General features: G+C 37.0%; 3 protein-coding genes across 5 annotated transcripts; 2 read left to right on the forward strand and 1 right to left on the reverse strand.

Moving 5' to 3' along the window:
• The first annotated feature begins 8,955 nt into the window (after positions 1 to 8,955).
• LOC125222264 (serine/threonine-protein kinase AFC2) lies at positions 8,956 to 12,421 on the forward strand. Of its 3 annotated transcripts, XM_048124781.1 has the most exons (11): positions 8,956 to 9,121; positions 9,779 to 9,968; positions 10,287 to 10,313; positions 10,398 to 10,551; positions 10,644 to 10,692; positions 10,786 to 10,900; positions 11,068 to 11,159; positions 11,277 to 11,436; positions 11,541 to 11,605; positions 11,692 to 11,789; positions 11,875 to 12,421. In XM_048124781.1, exons 1-11 carry the CDS (start codon positions 9,029 to 9,031, stop codon positions 12,125 to 12,127), a joined length of 1,296 nt encoding a protein of 431 aa, XP_047980738.1. In that variant the 5' UTR covers positions 8,956 to 9,028; the 3' UTR covers positions 12,128 to 12,421. The 3 variants fall into 3 exon arrangements, with proteins under 3 accessions (XP_047980738.1, XP_047980739.1, XP_047980740.1); XM_048124782.1 differs by lacking the exon at positions 9,779 to 9,968 and having other exon boundaries at positions 8,994 to 9,121; XM_048124783.1 differs by lacking the exons at positions 8,956 to 9,121; positions 9,779 to 9,968; positions 10,644 to 10,692; positions 10,786 to 10,900.
• A 1,188-nt stretch (positions 12,422 to 13,609) lies between these two features.
• Positions 13,610 to 15,586, forward strand: LOC125223717 (manganese-dependent ADP-ribose/CDP-alcohol diphosphatase-like). Its single transcript, XM_048126985.1, has 2 exons — positions 13,610 to 13,750; positions 14,498 to 15,586. Exon 2 carries the CDS (start codon positions 14,518 to 14,520, stop codon positions 15,478 to 15,480), a length of 963 nt encoding a protein of 320 aa, XP_047982942.1. The 5' UTR covers positions 13,610 to 13,750; positions 14,498 to 14,517; the 3' UTR covers positions 15,481 to 15,586.
• Positions 15,587 to 16,757: 1,171 nt separating this feature from the next.
• LOC125219352 (high-affinity nitrate transporter 3.1-like) lies at positions 16,758 to 17,731 on the reverse strand. Its single transcript, XM_048121314.1, has 2 exons — positions 17,514 to 17,731; positions 16,758 to 17,403 (listed from the first exon to the last, which is right to left on the reverse strand). The coding sequence occupies exons 1-2, from the start codon at positions 17,638 to 17,640 to the stop codon at positions 16,925 to 16,927; spliced, it is 606 nt and encodes a 201-aa protein (XP_047977271.1). The 5' UTR covers positions 17,641 to 17,731; the 3' UTR covers positions 16,758 to 16,924.
• Between the last annotated feature and the right edge of the window lie 2,849 nt (positions 17,732 to 20,580).

Here is a 20,580-nt window from a genome sequence, read left to right on the forward strand (position 1 = left end):
TTTTCTTTCCAATGGCTTGTTCAAACTTAATGTAATGGCCACAGGTGGCCGTGTACCAAATCAAGTGAATGATAATAAGAATGCTTCTTCGTCTTACTTGCTTGAGTGCGCCGATTTATGGCATTGTAGATTAGGACATGTGAATCTAAATGCTATAAAAAGATTAGTAAATCTTGATTTACTAAAAGTTAATGAGTTTAATTCACAAAAGAAATGTGAAGTCTGTGTTGAAGCAAAAATGACCAAGCTGCCGTTCCGCTCGATAGAACGGAGCTCAAAACCTCTAGAATTGATCCATACAGATATATGTGATTTAAAATTCGTGCAAACTAGAGGTGGTAAAAAGTATTTCATTACATTCATTGATGATTGCACAAGGTATTGTTACATATACCTATTAAGAAGTAAAGATGAGGCAATTGAAGCGTTTAAAGACTTCAAAATGAAGTCAAAAATCAGCTTAATTGTCGAATTAAGTGTGTTCGAAGTGATAGAGGGGGTGAATATGTTGCGTCGTTTGCATAATTATGTCATGCAAGTGGTATAATTCACCAAACAACAACTCCTTATTCTCCTCAGTCGAATGGTGTTGTTGAACGCAAAAATCGAACACAGAAAGAGATGATGAATGCTCTGTTGATTAATTCAGGATTACCCCAAAACATATGGGGCGAAGCTTTGCTAACCGCAAATTACATCTTGAATAAGATCCCACTTAAAAATAGGGATGTGACTCCTTATGAATTGTGGAAGGGAAAGAAACCTTCATATACATACCTCAAAGTGTGGGGGTGTTTAGCAAAGGTACAAGTGCCGCCTCCAAAACAAGTTGCAATTGGCCCTAAAACAGTCGATTGTATCTTTATTGGATATGCATTGAACAGTAGCGCATGTCGCTTCTTAGTTCATAAGTCAGCTATACCTGATGTAGCTGAAGGAACAATAATTGAGTCAAGGAATGTTGTATTCTTTGAGAATGTGTTTCCTTGCAAGAAGCAAGATGATCGTTCTAGTGAAAGAATGGTGGATGAAACCACTAGTTCTAATTCTCCAAAAGTGACGAGGACAAGTCCCGAGGATGTAGAACCAAGATGTGGTAAAAGAGTTAGAGTTTCTAAGACTTTTGGTCCAAACTTCATAACTTTTATGTTGGATGGTGAACCAAAGTCACTATCAGAAGCATTGTCTGGCCCAGACGCGGTGTGGTGGCTAGAAGCTATCAACAGTGAAATGGAATCCATCATGCTAAATAACACATGGGTGTTAGTAGATTTGCCGGAAGGTGGTAAGGCCTTAGGATACAAGTGGATTCTGAAAAAGAAATATAAACCCGATGGTACTGTGGATAAGTACAAAGCCCACCTAGTAGTCAAAGGTTTTAAACAGAAAAAAGGGCATGAATTCTTTGATACTTACTCACATGTTACGAGAATAGCTTCCATTCGGGTGCTTCTTGTGATTGCTGCGTTGCACAATCTTGAGATTCACCAAATGGATGTGAAAACTGCATTCCTGAATGGTGATTTGGAAGAAGAGAAATACATGGAGCAACCTGAAGGGTTTGTTGTGCCCGGGCAAGAGCACAAGGTATGCAAATTGGTAAAGTCTCTTTATAGGTTAAAGCAAGCGTCGTTGCAATGGCACTTGAAGTTTGACAATGTGATGTTGACAAATGGATTCACTATCAACGAGTGTGATAAGTGTGTTTACATTAAGAACACAGATAATGGATTTTTTATTGTGTGTCTCTATGTTGATGATATGTTGATAATGGGAAGCAATAGTGCCATTATTAACGAGACTAAAAACATGTTGAAAAGAAATTTCGATATGAAAGATATGGGTCTAGCTGATGTGATTCTTGGAATCAAAATATTGAGGACTAATGAAGGAATTGCCTTAATACAATCTCATTATGTTGAGAAAATGCTTAAGAAATTCAACACATTTGATTGTAAGCCAGCAAAGACTCCTTTGGAGCTCAATGTCCATCTAAGCAAGAATAAGGGTGAGCCTGTTGCTCAAGAAGAGTATGCAAAGGTTATAGGAAGTCTTATGTTTATCACGAACTGTACTAGACCCGATCTTGCTTGAACAGTGAACAAGTTGAGCCGATTCACGAGCAATCCAAGCAAGGAACATTGGAAAGCTCTGTGCAGAGTTTTGAGATACTTGAAGTATACTATTGACTTTGGACTGCACTACACAAGATATCCCCAAGTACTTGAAGGGTACTGTGACGCAAATTAGATCTCTGATTCAAAAGACTCATTTTCGGCGAGTGGGTATGCGTTCATTGTGGGGGGCCGCGTTGTTTCGTGGAAGTCAGCGAAACAGACCTGTATTGCTCATTCCACCATGGAATCCGAGTTTATCGCATTGGATAAAGCAGGGGAAGAAGCCGAGTGGCTTAGAAATTTCCTAGAATGTATTCCATGTTGGAAAAAGCCAGTGCCCACAGTAGTGATACACTGTGATAGTAAAGCAGCTATAGGTAGAGCACACAGTGGCTTCTATAATGGTAAGTCTCGACACATTCGTCGACGACATAATATCGTAAGGCAGTTGATCACAAGTGGTGTTATCTCAGTTGACTATGTTAAGTCAGTGGATAACATAGCGGATCCATTAACAAAAGGTTTAAACCGTGATCAAATGCATAAATTGCTAAAAGGAATGGGACTGAAAACCACATCTTAAAAGATGAGTATAGTGGTAACCCAACCATACAATTGGAGATCCCATGGGATTGGTTCAATGGGAAACAAAGCTATACAAATCTAGTTGTAACACTTAGAAGATTTTAATCTTCGCCCATTCTTCAGAAAGCATTGAGTGTTGTAACCTGCACGTGGTAAGAGGTTAAGTCTTTTGACTTTTAATGATTCTTGAAATCTCAGGGAGATGAAGTATGGCAGGATACTCATGAAAGAATCACCTATGTAAGTGAGAAGTGGGGCCGCTTCGTGTGTGTGAGTCACTTATGAATTCCAAAGAGGTGTTCCACGGCCGAAACGGACACAAACGTGAGAACTGATGGAGTTGAGACAATATTGTGTTGATGCTATTGACTAGGCATACACCAAGGAGGAATAGTTCAAGGCATCGCGTCCACTAGCCTGCCGGTATGTCCGATAGTGTTGACTATAGAAGGTTCAAAACCACAAGTTACCTCTCCAAAGACAGTATCGTTTCTCGAGAACTGAGCAAAGAGTCTGCATACATGCATTTGTGTCTGGTGTTGGTTTGAGCTTGCAGCGCTCTAACCAATGTGGGGGATTGTAAGAAAAATGTGAGAAATAAGAAGGGTCTCAAGCTTTTCATATGGCCAAGTCTTTTGTCTTTTCACCTTAGGTAACCTCCAATATGTTTATGAGGTGCCTTAATGCCGAGACCTCTCGTGTGGCCACTCTTATCCTATAAATAGGTGTGGATTTGAGAGATGAGAACACACCAACAATCATTCTCTCTTCTCTCTAAGATCTCAAGCATTCTAGTTCGCATATAGGAGCATTGCATAGCTCGGTTCTCGCCTCCAATTCAAGTTCGTCGGAGCCTACGAGTTTGAGGTGCTTACGAGTTTGAGGTGCTTCAACTGATGGGGTTTGGTGCCCCCTTGCATAGCGGAAGACTTGTACAAAACAAATAAATCAGATACGGATCTATTTGACCGATTATGTGATTAATCAATTCACATGTTAAACAGATAATTGCATGCTAGAATGCAAATAATTCATGCTTAGAAAATATAAATTCTAAACATGATTTCTACGGTTTAGGGTTACCGATTTGATTTTCCAAAGAATCGACGATTGCTTGCGCCTTCTCCATGATGATCTTCAATACTAGACCACGGATCTTCGACTTGTTCCCGAACCGTATCTCGATATCAGGGTGGGCTAATCTTATCAAAATAATAGGACTCGAATAAAGAAGACAGAAAAATCTCACGGAGGAGAGCTGAGAGAATTTTCGAGCTCCTCTAAAATTAGAGGGGAACGAAAATTTCTACTACTAATTAATTGTGATTTTGTCTCTCCTTTATTCTCCTATTTATATTAAGTTCATATTGGGTCCAGTCAGGGATCTATGGAAGGTTTTGGATATGGGTTCCCCCAATTAGCTTTTTACTAATTAAATTGAACCCACAATTTAATACAAGCTTATATTGGAATATTACGAGCAGCCACTACAGAAGTAATATTGCACTCCCCATCCAAATCCAAAATTACAAGTAATTCGGGTTTCCGTTATTTATATTATTTATTTCTAGCGCTTAAGATATAAATGTCCATTAATTAATTAATGTCTGCTATGAACTTAATTAATTAACATCTTATTAATTCCAAGAGTGGACTTAGCAAGAAACACTTGTTTATTATTCATAGAGTAATAAAACTCCAACTGGCCAGTTTCCCGAACAATAAAACCTTGTTCGAGCTCCTCTTGAGGACATTATCAAACGAGACTCACCTCGCGCACGATTCAACATAATAGCAATCCTAGCACCGCTAGATATTAATCACCACTACCCAATATATCAGGATTATTGGGTTGCGAAAAACCCGCACCATTTGATAAGTCAAAGTAGTGCATAATCAATACCGTATGCTCAATGCTAACGTATGTAGATTAAGAAATAGTTATTTATCAAGACCTAGTCTTTCAGTAGATAGCATAAAGACACGTTTTGTTGTTAGATCCATTCAGTGCTATACCACACCAATGTCATCTTATTTCAGTAAGGCTTAGAAATAATCGGACTGACATTGCAACCTTTCACGATTGGTAGTCTAAACCTATCTGGGTTGTGAAATTCTTCTTTTTCTTTTGCAAAGCATTGCATAGAACCGACCGTGTTACCTTAAAGTGGACGACGCCCACAACCAGTCTACTAAGCAAAAGACTTAGACTTTGTTTGCTTCTTATCCATTTAAATGTTTATAAAACATCTTATAAATGCACAAGCAAACACAATGTAATAATATACTGATTCTATTAGTGCGAAACTGCTCGAATAATACTGAATCGGGTTAAAAGTGGATTATAGAGTTTTACGTATACAAACAAGATTCTATTCAAGCGAAACTTGCTCGAAACATACTTTTCAGTATACCAAACCTAACATCAACTCGGTAGGAGGATAGTCGTTTCATCTTTAGGGACGTTGCGCCAATCCGTGAGCACTAGCCGGGGCGTATCTCGTCTTGCAGAGAGAGGGACACCTCGACTTGACTTGAAGAAGACTATAGTTTGCATCTTGATTCTTTTATTGTATTTACTTTGTTTTATTTACGCTCTAGTTTTTGGTTCTTTGTAATAGCAAGAGTTTGCCCGTGTAAAGGCTACATTATTTCCAACAGTTAGCAAAACAACACAGGATCCACTCGGATCTAAAGAGTAAAGCAAACAAGAGAAACAAGAAAACAGAATAGATCAAGTAGATGGCTCAGCCACCCGCCTATAAAACAAATCTATTCTTCAGAACCCAGATCCAGAGGAGCAACGTTGAATCCACCAGTGATTCACCTCACACCGTAGATACCAACACAAACCACCTGGATCTTGAACCTCTGAACACAAACTCACATAGAGAGCCTCACACACCAAACCATAGTTCTCACCAACACTCAGCAACCGAAGCAGTTGCCTTCTCCAGCACTCACACAAGATCAATCACTCAATCAACTGTGAAAGATCACAGGAAAACAACCGGGAGATCCATTGGAGAAGAAGAGAGAGAAGAGAGGTTTTTTCTGATTGCAGAGAGTAGAGAGAGAGAGAGAGAGTAGTTTTGAATGAATGAGAAGAGAGAAGGTCTCACATCTCACATAACAAACACAAGTCACAATCCAGCAGCTCTAAGCCAAGATCCGGGTGGGAGTACACATGGCAGCATCTGGTGGTAGAGGTAAGGTAATTGGGCTCAGCCCAAATTATTTTCACCCGGGCCAAATAAATAACCAACCCAAATGAAAGTCCACCACAAATATTCAACAGTGTTAATTCATGAATCATGCTATGTCATCCCCCATTTAGTTGTGCAATCGGTCAACGTTTTTCCTCTATTGTTCAATTTCTTAAAAATAGAAACAATATAATCTATACATTTTTCCTCACTTAGTACTTTATTCTTTCTCTACTTAACTTACAAAACAATGCTACATAAAATCGTGTGCCAAAAATAAAATATTTCATATTTTAATGGAACAAATGGAGTATGTTTTAGGATAAACACTGAAAGTGTGCGCTTCTCATCCCCCTCCATCACTCTCACCTAGAGCTGCCCAAGGTTTACCGAACCGGCGGTTAAAACCGAAACCGTAACCGGCGGTTATGGTTCCGAACCGAAACCGCGAAAAATATGCCAAACTGAAACCGTGAATTTTAGAACCGTGGTTCGGTTCAGGTTCCAAATTTTTCGAACCGAAACCGCGACCGAACCGCCGGTTCCGGACGGTTCCGAACCGGCGGTTTCACGGTTCCGAACCGCCAACGCAATGATAAATTCAAACATAGTTAATCCTTATATTAAAACTATAATCCATTAAATAAAACATTGCTGAATGATCCGGTTTATGAGTTTTATACTCTTATATAAATAACTTTCATTTTTAGATTTGGTAATATCCGTAGAAACAATAATGTGGGACAAAATTTTGTAGCAAGAATAACTTTATAATACTATTTGGTAAAATTGGATGGTAATTTGAAAAACATAAGATAAAAGATAATAAAATAAAAATAACTAAATTACAAGATGAAGTCTATGTTGTATGGTTTATGGTAATAACTTTATAATACTATTTCTGATTTTATTAATTAACATATTTTTTTACGTATGGAATCTATAGAGTATGGATAATTATTAATAAATATTTATCCAATATTTTTTAATAAACTTAGAAGAATTGATTACTTTAAATAAAGTATAATAAATTAACATTGGTTAATGTCGTAGTCTTCAAAATTGATTAGTTGAGTCTTCAAAATTGATTGGTTGACGGTGGGCGATGGCTGCACTATTCAAAATTGATTGCACAAAACACCATTTCTTTTATTTTTATTTATTTATTTATTTATTCTTAAATGTTGATTTTAAATTCAAATTGGATCTCATTTCTCTCTATTTTTATCTATATTAAATACTCCTCTCTATCCTTACTTACACTCACCTTATTTTAGTGTTAACAAGAATTTCTCTCTTCAATCTCTCAATTTAAACTATCCATTTCCTTGTTCCAATTTATTTTATAATTTCAAACTATATGGCAAAAAAAATTAACGGAAAAAACCGTGAAACCGCGAAACCGAACCTAAACCGCTACGAATCGTCCGAAAACCGGGCGGTTCCGAACCGAAACCGAAACCATCGAGTTAACCGAAACTAAACCGTGAAAAATACTCACCGTTCCGTTCCTGCCTCATTAGACGTGGGCCACGTTGCCGTAAAACCGCTGGAGGCTTCCGCCGAACCGGCGGTTCCCGGCTCATGACATGTTGAATCAGAACGGCCCGGCGATGACGGTTCCGCTCCGGTGAACTAGCGTATTACTTGGGCGGTTTAAGCCCGGTGACACCGCTGGCTATGGCTCCGTCCGGTTCCGTTCTGGGCCTTGTTTTTTTTTTTTTTTAAATCTTATAGTTATTACTTCTAAATTCTATAGTACAATCCAAAGAGAAATTGATAAAGAATTGCAATTTTATTGATTTGAAACTTTGAATGTAAATTTCTACAATACAATTACAAGTTACAACTTACAAGTTACAAAATACAACAATACAAGTATACAACTATACACTTGAATTTAAAATATAGATACAAAATTATAATTAAAAAAAAAATATATTAAAAGTAAAGTTGAAACAATTAGAAAAAAAAAGAAAAAAAAGGAAAAGGACTTGAGCTCAACTTAAATTTAAATTTTGAAATTCAAATTTTGAAAACGGTCGGAAACCGCTCGGCTTTTTGGGCTGCAACCCTACGCCCTACGCTCGCAATCCCTACTTCTCCCCTAATCCGGCGGGTTTTGAACCGTCGGGAAACCGCGGTTTTCTCGACACGAATCGCGGTTTTCGACCGAAAACCGGCGGTTAACCGTCCTTTTCCGACCCTACCCCTGCAACCCTACGAACCTACCGGCGATGACCATTTATTTCCGGTTAACCGGCGAACCGGCGGTTAGTTTGGTTTGGCCATGTCTAGGTTCCATATTTCCCAAAATCGGAACCGGCGGTTCCGAACCGAAACCGCCGGTTCATGAACCGTGGGCAGATCTACTCTCACCATCTTCCTCTACCTCCGCCTCCACTTTCGCCTCTCCAATTCCTCTAGTATTCTCACCATCCTCCACTCCTAGCTCATTCTCGCCATGTCACGGCTACTGCCACCATATAGAAAAGGTGCATCCCACCTCCACTGTTTTCTTCTCCCTACTCTTCCTATAGACCATGCCATTCCCTTTCTCCCTAGGCGGGTCAAACTCACACCTGGATCGGGTTTGACGCACATTATACGCGTGTGTAGGAGCACTCTTTGTCTATTGCTTAGCAATTTATTTGTTTTTATTTTTCAAGGTATCCTTCTTGCCGACAGTTAAAGAGCTAACTCTCGTCCCAAACCCGCATCGGGATTGGGTTTGACACACACCATACGCGTGTGCACAGGCTTTCCTTTAGTAGTAAATTTAATTTAATGCAAGGTATTTTCCACATTGAATATTATAGCCTCAATGGGCCGTAAACTGAACTTAATTTATTCAATACGGCCCATAAGATGTGGCCCAGATTTTATTTTTTCTTTAAAGATAAGAGAGGAATCATCCGCAATAAAGCAGAAGCCGTGTGAGCGCCACGTGTACGGCCCCGATTTCAATGAAATTGGCTCGGCCCGCATTGTTAGGTCAATATTAGGTGGCATCTTCACGCATCTTTTTATTATCTGTCCAGTTTTCTCTCTCTTCAAACCCTAGACTTTTTTCTCTCAAAAATTATTCTCTTTCCAGAATTTCGTCTTTTTTTTTTCGTGATGGAAACGGAACGCGTGACTGAACTGACCATGGATCGCCGACCGAGAAAGAGGCCTCGTTTGGGCTGGGATGTTCTTCCTCAAGGTCCTCAGGTAATTATTTCGATCAGATCTGAGAATTCCTTTTCCTTTGTTCCCGTTGTCTTGTTGATTTTTTGTAGATCTGATGGAAAATTGTGATTTTTATTGGATCAGGTATGAATTGATTGTTTTATCTATAATTCGTGGTTCCTGGATGCATATTCTTGTATCTCTGTTAATTTGTTCATGGGTTTTGTGATTTTTGTGATTTTTATGGGATCAGGTGTGAATTGAGTGTTTGATCTATAATTCGTGGTTCCTGGATGCATATCCTTGTATGTCTGTTAATTTGTTCTTGAGTTTTGTGGTTTTTGTCAATTTTATTTTCATTTCTATGATTTCTAGTGATTTAATTGTTTAATTGGATATTTTAATCCAGATGAATTAGTTTTCTTTGTGTGTTTTATGAGTTAATAGTTATAAATTGAACTGCTGTCGATTTTAATGGCTATGTATTAAAGTCTGCCGATTTCCATTTTTTCATGAAGTTTTTCATAGTCTTATTGAATTTTTAATTTTAAGATGAATAACTCTTGTGAAATATATTTCCTTCTTTTAGTTCTTGGTTTGTTGTATGGGAGATTGTGTTGGTATGGTACTTACGGAGGATGTAAACAAAATAAGTTATTATTGATGATGAGGAAAATGTGAATGGATGGCTGTGTGTAGGCTCAGCTAGGCTTATTTCCTGGACAAGAGATTGGAAACGTGACGAGCTATGCACCTTCAAGAGCCATCTGGGACCAATCTAGTTCTCTGTTTGTTAAGGGCTTGGCTCAAAATGGTTCTCCCCCGTTGCGAGAAGATGACAAAGATGGGCATTATATGTTTGCTATTGGAGATAATCTAACTTCTCGCTGTAACTACCTTCACTACCATAAGAACATATTACTCTTGTCATTGCTTTTGTTGTTTTCTTGTGCTTGTGTGGATTAATTGATGTCTGCCTTAACTTTAAATTTTGGATTGGGATTTCATTTTGGATAGATGAAATTCCAATTTAGATTAGTATTCAAATATAAGCATAATTTAGTTTCAAAAGAAATAGTGTCTTTGTTTTGATGAAGTAAAAGATATTGCGATTTCTTTTCCAATTTTTATGCAGCTGACGCATCATGCACGTGTATACATAATGTTATATCTTTGTGCTGATGGTGTTTCATATCAATTTTTGCAGATAAGATTCACAGCAAGATGGGTGAAGGTAAGTTACTCCAATTCATTTACTGATTTTCTACTCTCATGTTTTGCATTAATTGCCTTTTCTGATCAAGAATGTTCAATTCAGGTACCTTTGGCCAGGTTTTGGAATGCTGGGATAGGGAAAAAAAGGAAATGGTAGCCGTTAAAATTGTTCGTGGAATTAAGAAGTACCGTGAAGCAGCAATGATTGAGATTGATGTGCTCCAACAACTTGGTAGACAGGACAAAGGTGGCAACCGGTGAGTTCTTATTTTGCACTTCATAATGACTTTGGCACTCTTTTGGCCTTTTGTGAATGATTGCAGAGGTTGAACAAGTTTATTCCTTGCAGTTGTGTTCAAATACGGAACTGGTTTGACTATCGTAACCATATCTGTATTGTAAGTATATAATTGATTTGGTGGATTCATTTCCCCAACCTAACAAATATTATGGGAGTTAAAGTTGTCCATGGGCTTAAATGGTTTCAACAGGTCTTTGAGAAGCTTGGACCAAGCTTATACGATTTCCTACGCAAAAACAATTATCGCTCATTTCCCATTGATCTTGTCCGTGAGATTGGAAGACAACTGTTGGATTGTGTAGCATGTGTGTAAATAGTTTCTCCCATTAGTAACACTTTAGTCTTACATATTTACTGCATGGATGAATCACCCTTCTGCATTAGTTATGATTTCTTTCACTTTACCATGATAGGTATAAGCATTCTTATTTGGTGTTGTCCTTTTTTGTTGAATCTTTTTTTATCACCTCAGTTATGCATGATTTGCACCTCATCCACACGGACCTGAAGCCTGAAAATATTCTTCTAGTCTCACCAGATTACATAAAGGTTCCTGATTACAAGGTAGCGAGTGTGATCTTTTATTGAGTATGCTTTTGAAGTCCATATTTATTTGCACTATTTGCTTAGATTTTATTTCTTCAATTGTATTTTTCATTGTGCTTTTACTTTTTTAATCAGGGTCTTTCAAGGTCATCACCCAAGGATAGTTCATATTACAAGAGAATTCCAAAGTCTAGTGCTATCAAGGTAATAGATTTTGGTAGCACTACATATGACAGGCAGGACCAGTCATACATTGTTTCTACTCGACATTACCGAGCTCCTGAGGTTATCCTAGGTATTGGATTTAGTATATAATCCCTGTATTTGGATTTCCTCATTTACTAGTATTTTGCCTTGTGCATGAGTTTCTGAACTCTTTCATTTGATTATTGTGTGTAGGTTTGGGATGGTCTTACCCTTGTGATGTATGGAGTGTAGGCTGTATCCTGGTTGAGCTCTGCTCGGTATGCTGTCATTATTGCATCCTACCAGCTTATCTGGCTATTAGTTTTATGCAACTTCTTTACCGTTACCCTGTTACTGCTTGTAGGGTGAAGCATTGTTCCAAACCCATGAAAACTTGGAGCACCTTGCAATGATGGAAAGAGTTCTTGGACCACTGCCCCAGCATATGCTAAAGAAAGCAGAGTAAGCACATGCATATTCCTCATGGTGGTGTAATTAATATGAAAGCAATTGTTGCTAATATCTTGTTTGGTACATTGTTTTCCAGCCGACATGCTGAGAAGTATGTTAGGAGGGGTAGGTTAGATTGGCCAGAGGGAGCAGCATCCAGAGATAGTATCAAATCCGTATTGAAGTTGCCTAGGCTTCAGAATTTGATCATGCAACATGTAGATCACTCAGCTGGAGATCTAATTAATCTATTACAAGGGCTATTGAAGTATGAACCCTCTGAAAGATTGTCAGCCGAGGAGGCCCTACGGCACCCTTTCTTTACAAGGGACCATCTGAGGAGATACTAAAATTCTTGCATGATATGGAAGAGGTGGGAGCTGATTGACATGCGCCAGGTCAAGCCGTGAACGTGAAGCACTATGCATGTTGGGATGCAGACGAGATGTGGTGCTCTAATGATCAAAGAAGCAGCAGCACCCTTGTATATAGATCCATATTTGGGGGGAGTGGTTGAGGCCTTGAATTTCCCCTTCATCTCCCTTGTCTTGTAATAGGCTTTTGGCTGGTTGTGATTTTTTATTTTTTAATCTGACTCGCATGCGATGTTGAATTCTTATAACTACAGAGATAGATTTAACTAAGATGATCTGTATCCCAATAAAAGAAGTTTACAACCGGTTTCAGTTAACAACTCTTGTCCTGTATGTTTTTGAAAACTTTAAAAACTTAAGTACAAAAAATCCGAGTGAGAAAGGGTAGTAATAATATAATTAAATCCGACCTAGTTGGAACGGAGGTTGTACTGTTGTACTACTATTCCCTCTGTGTTCCATAGTAGTGGATGTGTTTATATTTGGTACAAGATATAAAAAAAATTGTGTTAAATGGGTTATGTAAAGGAAGAATAAAGTAGAATAAAAAAAGGTTGAGAGATGAAGGCAGAATAGTAAGTGGATAGAAATGTGTTTTTACATGGAAATGACTGTACTATTATGTACTAACGTACAAAAATACAAATGACTCTACTATTATGGAACGGAAAGAATATAAAATTGTAAAAATTAAATACAAAAAATCCAGAAAAATGAAAATCCAATACCAGATTTTGAAAATCTAATGTATCAAATACCATTATATTGTTTAACACTAAGATTTTACATTTGTAATGTTTATAATTATAATATAATTTTCTTATATATATATGTAATAGGAGTAAGTATAAATATTTATTGGATTTCATATTACTTAATTTTAAAATATCCAATTCGATCCGAACATCCAGAATTTATAGTAATAATTAATTAGATTCCAATCCAAACTAAACGAATCGAATATTATATTTTGGTTTGATTCGAATCAAATGTTCAGATTTGGAATTGTTTCCTCACCCATAAATTTAACTATATTGAATCATTGTATCAAATGATTTATAAAAAAATAATCAAGTTAATGTTTTTTCTAGATTTTCAAATTTATATGGTAAACTCGTCAACATAAAGCAGTCTACCTTTATTCGGCTCATTAGTGTATAATTTAATTAAACTAGATTGGATATAGCTCATGTCATGTTATACATTAAAAAAATAATAAATGCTGAGATATAGTAGTACGCAAACAGAATAACTTTATATTTGCCTAAACTCGTGATACGCGAGTTATTTAATTTTGTTGCTTAATAAATGAAACCATATTCACATTTAATTTGGCTATGGTAGATCTAATTAGGAGTTGGGCTCAACTCAAATTCATAAATATTATCCAAATCGTTTACTACTATAAATCTGTATATATCATTCCATTGAAATCAAATTTAGGTAACCGACCACAGCACGCGGCATATATTGAGGGATCAACGTCGTTCCACGCCTTCACATTATCACATACACATACATATATATTCCGACGCTGCCACCTTGTCTTCCCCCCCTCTCTTCAATCTCAGCAGTTCCAGCTTTGATTTCTGGAGAAGGGTGCGTTTTTTCCCCTTCGATTTGATTTTCATGCATTATTTCGTCTTTTTTTTTATCTCACCATATTCTTGCATGTTTTGTGTTTGGGAAAATTATGCTTTTGAAAAAAAAAAATCATGACGATTTCAAGCTTTTGGTGAAGGAATTTGACGAATTGTACATTGAATTTTTATGTTGTTGAGGGGAGGAACTAATGATGTGATTTATTTGTTGGTTTATTAACAATTATTTGTGTGTTTGTTTTTTTCTTTGTTTATATTATTCCCCCTTTTGTGCCTTCATTTTTTAATATCTGTTGAAATGAAAACTGCTGCAATCAACATTATGAGCTCTAGAATCATAGATTGAGGAAAATAATGGAAATTGGATCAATATTAGCCAATTTTCTCTTCAAGCCTTACATTTTTGTTACATTGTTTCCGTTTTTCTTTTCTATTTTAGAATGTGGATCCAATTTCTGATGCAAAATAATCTGTAATTATAGCAATGGCCCCCTTTTGGTTGGAAATTCTCATTGAATTGATATCATAATTTGCTACTTCAAATGCAGTCTATTTTCTTATGTATCTGATGAGATCAAGAATAGTTTGTGCTAAAGGTGTAGGGATTCTGTAGGAATACACACTCTGTAAAAATGTTCAAAAATCTGAGCATGCAATCATGCTACTATCTCTATATGTATTAGTTGTGAAGTTGTGCAAATTTTCAAGATAACATCACCAATCACTACATGTTTCATTTTTCAAGGCACTCTTTTTTGCTGCTCAATGGGTTATGCAGAAGAGCTTATCACGCTAGAAGGAGAAGAGCCTCTGGCTTCCTTTGGGGTAATAACTGATGTTCAGTATGCTGACATCCCAGATGGCGTCTCGTTTCTTGGTGTCCCCCGCTACTACAGGCACAGCATCAACGTGCTGCAGAGAGCAGTCAAGAAATGGAACAAAGAGAAGGTGGACTTTGTGATCAATTTTGGGGACATGGTTGATGGATACTGCCCCAATGATCAATCTCTAGCTGCTGTCAAGGATATTGTCAATGAATTCAGCCTCTTCAATGGCCCAGTATATCACCTGATAGGCAACCACTGTCTGTACAATCTCCCGCGCGACAAATTGCTACCTATGCTTAACATCCCTCCAAGTGATCTCCATGCCTATTACGACTTCTCCCCTGTTCCAGAGTACAGATTTGTGGTTCTTGATGGCTATGACATCAGTGCCATTGGTTGGCCTGAGGATCATCCAAATGCAGTGAAGGCAGTCGATTTTCTTTGGGAGAGAAATCCAAATTCAGATAAGAATAGCCCTAACGGACTTCTTGGAAGGGACAGGAGGTTCCTCATGTTCAACGGGGCGGTAGGGAAAGAGCAGCTTGAGTGGCTGGATGGAGTCCTTCAAGATGCAACCAGCTTGAACCAGAAGGTGGTGATCTGCTCCCATCTGCCTTTGGATCCCAACGCTTCGTCTAATGAGGCGTTGCTGTGGAACTACAACGAGGTGATGGACTTGATACACCGGTATGATTGCGTGAAGGTTTGCCTTTCAGGGCATGATCACAAGGGGGGTTACTCGGTGGACTCCCATGGGGTCCACCACCGGATCCTTGAGGCCGCGTTGGAGTGCCCCCCGGGGACCAATGCTTTCGGGCACATTGATCTGTACCCCAATGGTTTGCTGCTGTCCGGTACTGATAGAATGGAGACTCAAGAGATGGTTTACAGTCGCTTCTAGTCGATCACACCCTGATGCTTTTTTATGTCTTATGTTGTGTTGTTTGAGGACTGATGATTTGTGATTGATCCATGTGAATATACATGATTCTTGATTTCTTCTTGAATAGTGCTGTTGATAGTCTAGTCTTTACTTAAGACCATTTCTAAATGCTCTCTTTGTGCACAGTTTGAAGCTTAACCCTTTCTCTGTTTTTGTGATGTATTCTAATGGAAAGGGCCTCCAAGGCTATTGATTTCTTGTATTGGAGTGTTGATGAACTTGAATTTCATTGCTACTTTTGCCAATATTTGAGTAATATTCAGGATACGCTTGTTTCTGATGATTTGTGTATAGCTTTGTAAATGAAGAAAAGATTTCCAAGTAAAGAAAAAAATCACTCACAACATATTTTATCTTATTTCATGTAGTAGTACTGCATCTCCATCGTCCTTAGTGCTATGTACTTGACTTTACATATTCTATTTGATTTGTTTTATCATAATTATATCAGCAACTGAATATTCTATTCCTCGATTCACATGATTCGTGATCACAAAACTATTTTGGTAAAAAACTAAATTAACTCTCAAAGAAGAAATATTTTCTCACAAATAATGCATGAATTGATCACTTGTAAGGTTGAATCCTCTATGGCAATTTTACCTATTTACAACTTTTTTCTTTTAGTGGTTAAAATTAATGGTTGTAATCACTTTAATTAGAAACATATTTTCAAATAAAATTTAGAAAATATATTCTCAGGCCTATCACTAATCCATTTTTGTCAAATGTACCTGTCGTAATAAATATTGGATCAAAATTTATAGTAGTCGAATTGGCATTCTCATCGTCATTGACTTTCGGAAATTGCCACGTTCCTTCCTATATTCAAGGGGTGTACGCAGAATATGTACATTGGTATATATCCATATGGCCTACTTAAAAAAAGTATGTGCAATGAAATACTTTTAACAATTTCGTTGACAATTTTAGATAATCGAGATTGAATACTAGCTAAAATATCATGTCGTGTATACTACAATCTACTCCTCTCCTTTATATTGATATAAGATTTTATTCAAGAAAAGAATGAAACTTAAAAACTCAGAAAACATCGCCCAAATTTTTGGACCAAGCCTCGTTATAATCTTCACAACAAAGACGAAGCCAAAATAAAATCAAAACTAATTAATTAAAATGAAAATCAATCCCATCAAGTATGCAAGATAGTCCAAGACAAAATGCCATAGCATGGGATTGGAAAAAGCGTAAACAAACAAGAAAACAAATTAAGATTCAACATCACAAACCTCTTAAAATTCAACTTTTATGCATCACACAATGATTCTATCTCCCAAGAATCACTCTTACCATACACAAATCACTAATCCACACACCTCTTTCTTCCCCCACATTATACAAATTGAAAATAAAAGATAAATAAAAGTGAAATAAAATAAAATCAGTTGGAGGCCTTAGCCTTCCTCTTCTCCATGAAGAAGAATCCAAAGAGCGACACAACCGAGAAGGCGGAGAAGCAAGCCGAGGCGATGTCAAGCGACACATGGCGGCCCGTGACAGCCTCGACGGCGAAGAGGTTGGCCGACTTGTCGGCGTTGGTGGTCTGGCCGTAGCCGACTTCTTCCCCGGCTGCGTTGTACACGTAAGCCCTGATGAAGTAGGTGGCGGTGGGCACGTCCCTCTTGACGGTGTAGGTGACGGAGTTGTCGGAGGCGGAGTAGGCCCTCTCGACGATGGTGTGCTGGCACGTCTTGTCCTTCTTCAAGAGGTCCACCGTCTTCCTCCACCCGCGGTCCTTCTGGCTCACCGGGGCGTAGCACAGCAGCACCTTCACCGTCTTGTAGCTCGACTCTGTCCCCGCGGGATATGTGGCGTTCACTTTCCACGACACGGTTATCTTGTCTTCTCCCGCCTTCAGAACTGCAAAATTTAATTGTTAATTATTGACTGCATATTAGTCTGATATTGTCCCCTTTAAGCCAAGTCTGCACGAATTTGTTTGAAGGACTCAGACTAATTAGGAGAGTTACCTTGGCCGGCTTGAACTGAAGAGTCGAGGTCCAGGGTTCTCTGGAGAGAAGAGAAAGTGATGGCGTAGCAAGTGGCGGCCAAGCACGAAAGCAGGATGGTTGCAACGATGACTCTGTTGATCGCCATTTGAAGAAAGTGATGTTGCAGAGAAGGTTGGGGGATGATTGTGAGGAGTTGAAGATGGGGTGAAGGGTAACAATGAGTTTGGTATATATAGAGGGGAAAAGGGTAGCTATATATAAATATCTTTCACATTCAAATCAAACTTAACCCTCAAAAAAGTCAAACACTATAATCCAGCTGAAATTTATGTGTTAGTGGTAGTGATTAACAAGAACTGATGAAGAAAAAATGGATGATGATGATGTTTTTCATTTATTTTATTTTGAGAGTGGCCCATTGGTATATTCAAGAGATATATGCGTGTGATTGTATGTCTATGTGTTTTGTGTGTGTAGTTGACTTGGCTTATTAATACTACATTCTTGTTTTGGTTGGTTATGAACTGGAGGTGTGTGGGGTGGGATACTTGCTGTAAAGGATCAAGATACTCATTTTGTACATTTTTGTAGTTGATACTATCAAAATATTTTTCCCCCACATATGGATTTGGGTCCATCATAATTAAATTACAAGAGGCTAGATGAACAAATTAGTTTATTTGAAGAACTCAGATATGCTTGCAAATGTTGAAGTTGGTTTATTTGTTGTTATTTGATGAGTACTATATGAACATTTGCAAATAAAGACAATTCTTGTGCAAGATGTATTCACTGTCTAACTCTCACATAATGTATCTCTAATTAAGCAAACAAATACTATTAATAATAAAAGAAAGAAGACATATGGGTGCATAGGGGTGTGATCAATTGTTAACTTTTTTAAGTTGCTAACTTGCTAACTCATCAATGCAGTGTTTTAAAAATATCAACACGATGACATTAAAATGTCAACACATAATTTTGTTGAACTTCAATATAATATGTTGATATTATGTGTTGACATTTTTAATACACTGTATTAATGAGTTAGCAGAGTTAGCAACTTAAATAGTTAGCAATATAACGCACCCCTGGGTGCATAATTAATACATCCACCTTAATTATAAATGAAATGAATAAATTTTAATTAATAATTACCTAAAACTGAAAATATAACCGCAGACATCACACGTAACTTTTCATGAAAAAGAAAGTCGTCTAATTAGACCAAATAAAGCACAAAAATGTAGGAATTAATTCAACCATAGGTTTAATTGATTAATGTCATGTGATAATATAGCTATATACTGTAAGAAAAGTTTGAAAAGTAAGATGAACTAATTAATAGCTAAATAATATAGCTAGATTAATTGATTTTTTTTTGGTATTACTAATTTGAATTTGATTCTTGATATCACTAATTTGAAAATTAAGAAAATGTACAAAGGCCTAAGCTGGAGTGTTAAAGCAAAAGGCAAGTGAGAAGCTGCAGCTCGGTGGCAGTTCAATACCCTTGTCCGTTCATATTTGTCAAAGCTCTAACCTTCTCTCTCATCAATGACGAGATTGAATGGGTCTAAAATAGCTAGATTAATTCTTATAGTATAGTGTTGAATATTAATAATAATCTAATCACAAGTTGCTGGATTTCAAAGGCAGAAAGTGGAAAGTAATAAATGTCAAATTAATAAACAAACATCACCGGTGTCCCTCAGTAAACGAGGTCCGTCAATAATGTTGATGGCATTTCCGTGACAATTTTCAAATTAATAAACAAACATCACCGGTGTCCCTCAGTAAACGAGGTCCGTCGATAATGTTGATGGCATTTCCGTGCCAAAAATTATCAATACGTACTTCATCAGTAATTCAACAATTTTTTTTCGTCAATTTTTTCCGTCAACATATATCCGCCATCAGTAATTCAAAAAAAAAAAACGGCAATTTTTTTCGTCAACATGATATCCGCCATCAGTAATTCAACAATTTTTTTCCCGACAACATGATATCTGCGATGAATTCTATCTCTATTCTTCATTTTTTTTATTGTCATATACAACAACATAATCATATTTACACTTGATAATCATACTATCTCCTTTTCAAAATATACCTTGAGCAATTATTTTTCCATTGTCAAGAGCTGATTTAGCACGCCAAAAGTCCATGCTAATAATGATGTGAGCTATTCATATTCAATATATAAAGGTTAAATAAGACATTTTACCCTGGGTGATAAATATGTAAGGCAATAATAGAGTAGAAAATATCAAGACATTTATGGAGAAAAATCTTTTGAGTAAACTAACAACAAAAATATCTCGCGAATGAAAAAAATGGTATGCAAAACTTTAAATTAGGTTCCAAACTTAGTCAACAAATACTACTCCTACAAAAGAAAAAGCCCTAAATATGATAGTGAGTTAGTAACAAATGTAGACCTGCAATTGGATGTAAATCATGTACGTAAAAAGGTTGTAATCTGAAATTAGTTTTTTTATGAAAATAAATGGTGTTCTATTATTAATTTTTGATAAACCAGTTATTGACCGTATTTTTTCCTTTAATAAGGCATTTTAGTAAACGGTTGCTAGTTGGTCGTCAATAATACTACTAATACTATCTCCGTCCAAAAAAAAAAAGACTAATTTTATCATTTAGAACCATCTACAATAAATCAATATTTAAATATAAAAGGTTTAACTTAATTAAATATTAATGTGGATCCTTTTAAATATGAAAAGTTTAACATAATTAAATATTAATGTGGATCCCATAATCTACTTATGCTCCTTCCACCACTTTTTATATCTCTCTTACTTTACCAATTATGCATTAAAAATTAAAACTAATGTTATTTACGACTTAACCAATTTTTAGTGGTCGGTATTTAATATTTCTGTAATTTTTATTTAAAAAAAAATACTCCATTATTATGAAAAATGAAATTAGGATTATTGCTGGCCCATACTGATGGCCCATTGAGCCTTATCTAGCGTAGTCCGACTACATTTAGCCCACTAACCTCTTTTGGCCAAGACCATCAACGCCACACTTTAAAACGGTGCTTTCAACCTAGATCATC

This window comes from Salvia hispanica, chromosome 4 (assembly GCF_023119035.1).
Source record: "Salvia hispanica cultivar TCC Black 2014 chromosome 4, UniMelb_Shisp_WGS_1.0, whole genome shotgun sequence".
Classification (NCBI taxonomy): domain Eukaryota; kingdom Viridiplantae; phylum Streptophyta; class Magnoliopsida; order Lamiales; family Lamiaceae; genus Salvia; species Salvia hispanica.

Coding starts and splice junctions, on each gene's coding strand:
- LOC125222264 (XM_048124781.1), top strand. CDS start 9,029: ATGGAAACGGAACGCGTGACTGAACTGACCATGGATCGCCGACCGAGA. Junction 9,969..10,286: donor AGATAATCTAACTTCTCGCT/GTAACTACCTTC, acceptor CAATTTTTGCAG/ATAAGATTCACAGCAAGATG. Junction 10,901..11,067: donor ACTGTTGGATTGTGTAGCAT/GTGTGTAAATAG, acceptor TTATCACCTCAG/TTATGCATGATTTGCACCTC.
- LOC125223717 (XM_048126985.1), top strand. CDS start 14,518: ATGGGTTATGCAGAAGAGCTTATCACGCTAGAAGGAGAAGAGCCTCTG.
- LOC125219352 (XM_048121314.1), bottom strand. CDS start 17,640: ATGGCGATCAACAGAGTCATCGTTGCAACCATCCTGCTTTCGTGCTTG. Junction 17,404..17,513: donor TTCAGTTCAAGCCGGCCAAG/GTAACTCTCCTA, acceptor TAAATTTTGCAG/TTCTGAAGGCGGGAGAAGAC.